The 5,276-nt window shown below is 38.1% G+C and overlaps 1 protein-coding gene across 1 annotated transcript; it reads right to left on the bottom strand.

Moving 5' to 3' along the window:
- Window positions 1-853: 853 nt before the first annotated feature.
- LOC118455784 (uncharacterized) lies at window positions 854-4,566 on the bottom strand. The gene is made up of 7 exons (XM_087838267.1): window positions 4,467-4,566; window positions 3,112-3,429; window positions 1,647-1,913; window positions 1,356-1,460; window positions 1,199-1,214; window positions 1,027-1,094; window positions 854-915 (listed from the first exon to the last, which is right to left on the bottom strand). The coding sequence occupies exons 1-7, from the start codon at window positions 4,540-4,542 to the stop codon at window positions 854-856; spliced, it is 912 nt and encodes a 303-aa protein (XP_087694393.1). The 5' UTR covers window positions 4,543-4,566.
- Window positions 4,567-5,276: the final 710 nt, after the last annotated feature.

A 5,276-nucleotide genomic window follows, 5' to 3' on the forward strand; every position in this document is an offset into this window, starting at 1 on the left:
TTTTGTTATTATCTCATGATACTTGTTTAATCAGCTACCATCTCTCCTATGGACTTTCTAATGTCTGCAGTCTCAAATCAACACTGCCCTGCCCTTCCCATATTAGATCCTTGATGAATGTGTGTTGCTGTTATTCAGCCTGGTTCAATGTGCCCCTTTTTAACTTTGAGCACCCGCCCCTTTAAACCTCTCTGCACGGCCCTGCTGCAGTTCTCCAGAGGCCTGGTAACAAACTAATTATGTGATTCAGGTGTGTTGACCCAAGGTGAGATCTAAAACCTGCAGGACACCGGCCCTCGGGGCCTGGAATTGCCCACCCCTGGTCTATGGTGTCACACGGTCTGCTTGTGAATCTGTCTGTTTAGCTCAGTGTCTTGTCGAGTTCTTTGTGTCTGCGAGTTTCCTGTTTTATTCTGAAAGTCTCTTTCTCATGTGAGTGTGTTTAGTTTACGTTTCCCCTGTCCTGTCAGCTCTGATTTCTCCCAGGTGTGTTGCCCTCCTGTCTCTCATCCCCTTGATTACTGTTGTGTGTATATAAGCCCTGTGTGTTCTCCTGTCTGCTGCTGGTTCGTCTGCGTTCATGTCCTCCGGCTCCCTGAGTGATTTCGCTGCATCTCTCTGTTCCTCTTCACGTTTGGTTATCACTTCAGGTTTGCTTTTTAGTTTTCCCAGTTTAGTTTCTCCGTTCTGTTTCTTTCCTCCCCTGCCTTGTGTATTTGTTCCACCTCCCTTAATAAAGTCTCCTCACTTCAGAAGTACCTGCGTTTTGGGTCCTTAAATAATTCCACACGGCTCGCCTCGACAGCCGTGACAAGTACTGCAGAACCTCATATCACCTCATATCATATTAATGTCATACTGTACCTGGTCCAGCATCTTCACGGCCTCTCATTGTCTCATAAACACAAAGATCACCTGCAAGTTAGCAACAGTTGAGTCAAAAATCATAATAAAGTGTAAATGGTCTAACATTTTCATCATTCTTTAACACTGTAATGTGACTGGTTAAACAGTGTTAGACCTGACCGTGGGAAAGAGCCGAGTACACATGTTGCTGACTTTCCTCCTGGTTGATAGTTTCAGACTGTCTGAGCCTGAAATTATTCAAATACATTAATATTCATGCAATAAAAGCATGTTATTATCAGTAGAACAAAAGTATTTTTGTACATTACTGCTGTTAATTAGTTGCACTAACCTGTTGCAACACAGATCTGTAAAAAAACAGATAAATAATAATTTTGCATATTATTTGCATTTGTATATTAAAAACATATTTTACTAATGAACATGATAAGAGAAGAAGAACTTAACCCTGCAATAATAAACAGTAATCATAGTTCAGAGTTTCTTACCTGCATGTCTTTTATTGCAGAGACAAACACCCAGAGCTGCACTGGATATAATGACAAGTATCAAACAGCCACCAGCTGCACCCAGGAAAAGGAAAATGTGTTTTTCTGAAAATTATCACAATGTTCGTTAACAACAGCCCATAATTAAATAAAAATATCAGCATATCATCAGCATAATATAAATACATCAGCTCTCTTCCACAGTTTCTACCACATCATTGCTGATCTTTATTATAAGCATTTAAAGAAACATCAAAAGAAAGAAAGAGTAAATATGTACACTGCACTTACCTGATTCTTGTTGTTCACTGTTGCGGCACTTCACTGTTTGAAATGCAGACTTCTCACTGACATGATTGGAAACTGTGCAGGTGACATTGGTCTCTCCATCCTGCCTGATGATGTATTGTTGCCTGTGACCAGTTAGTGTTTGGTTTCCTACAGTCCACTTGTAGCTGACATCAACAGTTGTGCTGCACTCCAGCAGAACTTTACATGATTCATTGGAGGAAATCCAGGTAGAATTGATTTTTATGACAGGCTGTTTAGTTATGGGCTCTGATGAGAAAAAAAGAGGACAGAAGGAGACAGTGATAGGTAGTTTAGCAGGACAATAGTCTTTTCCTACATGATTTCATATATATTGCTTCATATATTTCATGTCTTCAGTATGTATCTTATGGTCACAATTTTTTAGCCATCCTGATAACCTTCTCCCACCAACGATGTCGAGATCCAACTTTATTAGATCCGATTAAAATCAAGGCACTCAAAAAGACTAGAATTCTTGGAACAGAGTTTACTACACTGAATCATATGAACAGCAGGAAAACTACATGCATACATGTAGCAAGAGAGTTACATAGCAGAAAGCAAGCAAAGCAAAACCCCGGGGTGTACAGCCTTAAGCACAGACAGCAGAGTAACACAGAGATGGAGAAGTAGCAGTAGTAAAAAAAAGTGCTGGAGTGTCATCTGTATCAACGCCACTTGCTGCTGGATAACTTTCCCACCTGTCCTCCAGCCAAACACAGCTGCAGGGTCAGGTAGCAGCCAAGGTCCTGGCCAGCGGCCTGTCAGGACTCTGGCTACCCTTTAGCTTTGACTTGTCACAATAGGTCACAGGTGTCAAACTCCAGGCCTCGAGGGCGGGTGTCCTGCAGGTTTTAGATGTGTCCTTGATTCAACACAGCTGATTTAAATGGCTAAATGACATCCTCAACATATCTTGAAGTTCTGCAGAGGCCTGGTAATGAACTAATCATGTGATTCAGGTGTGTTGACAGAGTCCCCTCGAGGCCTGGAGTTTGGCACCCCTGCAATAGGTTGTGACACGGTAAAACATTGCACATTAATCATTGTGGTTTTTTTTAAACATTAAAAACTTAAGTGTAGATTCATAGTGAGTGTGTGTGTGTGTGTGATTATATCGTATGATACTGAAATCGTGATGTTTTCAGGATCTCTGTTTAGTGTTACTGTTTTGGTTGTGCTGCATAAAAGACTTGGGGGAGGTTAGTTACCGGAGCTGGAGAGTGAGTTATTCAGGAGAACTCTCCCCTTACATTAACTACCCTGTTACTGTACCATCTTAATAAACCATGTGCTTAAGACTCTATGTGAAAGTTGAAATATATATGTTCAGTACAGATAAATATATAGTGTATATAGTTATATAGAGTCACACAAAAATGCACCACAATCTACAATGTAATAATAATATTAGAAATAAATTTATATTTATATAGTATCTTACCATGAACTTGCAGAGTGATGATGACTGAATCCCTCTGTTTCTCTTTTGTTGCTGAGACAAAAATGAAATCGCCAGAATCTTGAAGAGTCAATTTCCTTACTGTTAAAGTAAAGTTTTGATGGTTTAGCTCTGATCTGTCCTTAAATGGAGATCTTCTAGAAACACCCATATTGTTTTCAATGTCTTTGTCTGCAATTATTATTTCTTTATATTTCCATGTTGCCGCAGTCACCCCTTCAGTTGGTAAGCCTGATGAAAGCTCCACAGTATCTCCAACTTTTTTATAAATAACATGTTTTCCACTGGAAGTCTCCACATCTGAAAAAAAACCCATACAAATACCAAGTATAACATTTATGAAAAGTGAGTGAAGAAAAACAAGACCACATTGCCCTCAACCTTATTCTTTTGTCTAAAAATGCTAAAATATCAGATTTGGATCATTTTAAAAAATGTATCACAGAATGAGAAAAATATGTCAGGTGACTAACATTTAAACAGGTAACTGAATAATATGCCATCAATAACATTAATTTTATGTTGCTGTTACTAGATGGAAAAACAATAATAATGGAAAAACACAGAATTATAAAAAAAATGTTGCTGTTAAAAAGTAAGTGTTCTTTAAAAGCGGTTACAATATTAAATACAATAGCTTTGATTAGTAGTTTAGCAGCAATTTATAATGTTTACTCTCAATAGAAGAAAAGCAACACTTGGATCAACTCATATATTTCTGTTAAATTTCTAGAATGTCCAACTCTCTCCATTACTATCAAAGGAAGTTATATATATGCATACGGTTATAAATATGTGGTAAAGCATACCATAAAACCAGCACTTAAGAATATACAAGAAGCAAGAGAAAGATAAAGAATTATAAATCCTGAAGTTGCTTTGATTTGATTTCCAAACAGAAGCAGCAGGAACTCTGTTGATGTAGCAAAGATGCAAAACCACTTGTAAGTGGATGTAAGTTATAAATACTCAAGCAGAGAGAACAGACCTGTAACAAATGTTGACCATGGTGAACGTGTAACTTTTTTTTTAATTAGGAGAAAACTTTGACGTTCAGAATAATTAGGTGTTGATAACATGAAATTCTTTAAATATTTCTTTAATATTGATGCTCATGTTATCATTATAGCTTTAAAGCCCCCGCTGAATTTAGTAATACTGCATTTGGAAACACACATGAGAAATACAGTGCAAGCCTCTTCTAAGGAAGACACGCCACTTCTCAAAAGCAGAAGCACTTTTGACCTACACACTCTACCCTAACCATGTATCAGAGTTAAATACAAGTTTTACAAAATACATGCATCCCAAAGATCTGAAAGCACAGGTGTACTTACAATGGAGGCAGACCCAGAGAAGCAGCATAATGCTGTGTATGAAGTAGCTACGATAACAAAGTCGACCCCCAACCATCGCTGTGGGGAGAGGAACGACGTCTGTTTCCTATTCTCATATATCAAGCTCTGCCTTCACAAAGAAGCACAGAAAAAAAAAAATAACCGAGAGCGGGTGAGGTTTCAGTCTAAATAGAAGCAGAAGAAGCGGTCATAAGCTGGCTTGATGTACACAGATCAGCTATAAAATATTAAACCAAAAAGTTAAACAAAAAATATTATAGCATATAGCATTGCCTGTTTTTACTATGTCACAGAAAGCGGCCTAAATGTTCAGGACCACTACAAAATGCTACTTACATCTAATAGCAATCCTTGGCCCCAATTACTAGTCAGTCCAACTCTGCATTAACATTACAGTTTCTGTGTTTACTGGTACAAGCAGCTGTGTCGGAGGTCAGAGTTTCTATCTAATTGTATTTCAGCAGGAAGGACATTTATGTGAGTGCTGGGCCAAGCTTCATTCACTATTCACTCCTGCATGTCCGAAATAGAGGGCAGTATGGATCCAGTAGATTAACCCATCGAGTTTGCCAAGTGAGGGTGTTTATTAGTTTGAATTGGACTTAAACATTTTAAAAAACACCAACTTTGCTCTGTAATGCAAGAGGAATCATCAAGCACTGGCTACAGCTGACATGTTTCATATCATTCCTATTTTTTATTTATTTATTTATTTTAAAGAAAGTGATTTTGGTCTAAAGTGATACTAGTGAAACTTTGTCCAGTGTATCAGTAAACATTTAAACAGCC

This window comes from Neolamprologus brichardi, chromosome 3, assembly GCF_056152115.1.
Source record: "Neolamprologus brichardi isolate AB-2024 chromosome 3, ASM5615211v1, whole genome shotgun sequence".
Classification (NCBI taxonomy): domain Eukaryota; kingdom Metazoa; phylum Chordata; class Actinopteri; order Cichliformes; family Cichlidae; genus Neolamprologus; species Neolamprologus brichardi.

Bases quoted from the DNA above. Each gene is read 5' to 3' on its own strand.
- LOC118455784 (XM_087838267.1), bottom strand. From the start codon at position 4,542: ATGGTTGGGGGTCGACTTTGTTATCGTAGCTACTTCATACACAGCATT. The intron at 3,430-4,466 runs GTAAGTACACCT...GTTTTTTTTCAG, and splicing joins TCTCTGGGTCTGCCTCCATT to ATGTGGAGACTTCCAGTGGA. The intron at 1,461-1,646 runs GTAAGTGCAGTG...GATAATTTTCAG, and splicing joins CAGTGAACAACAAGAATCAG to AAAAACACATTTTCCTTTTC.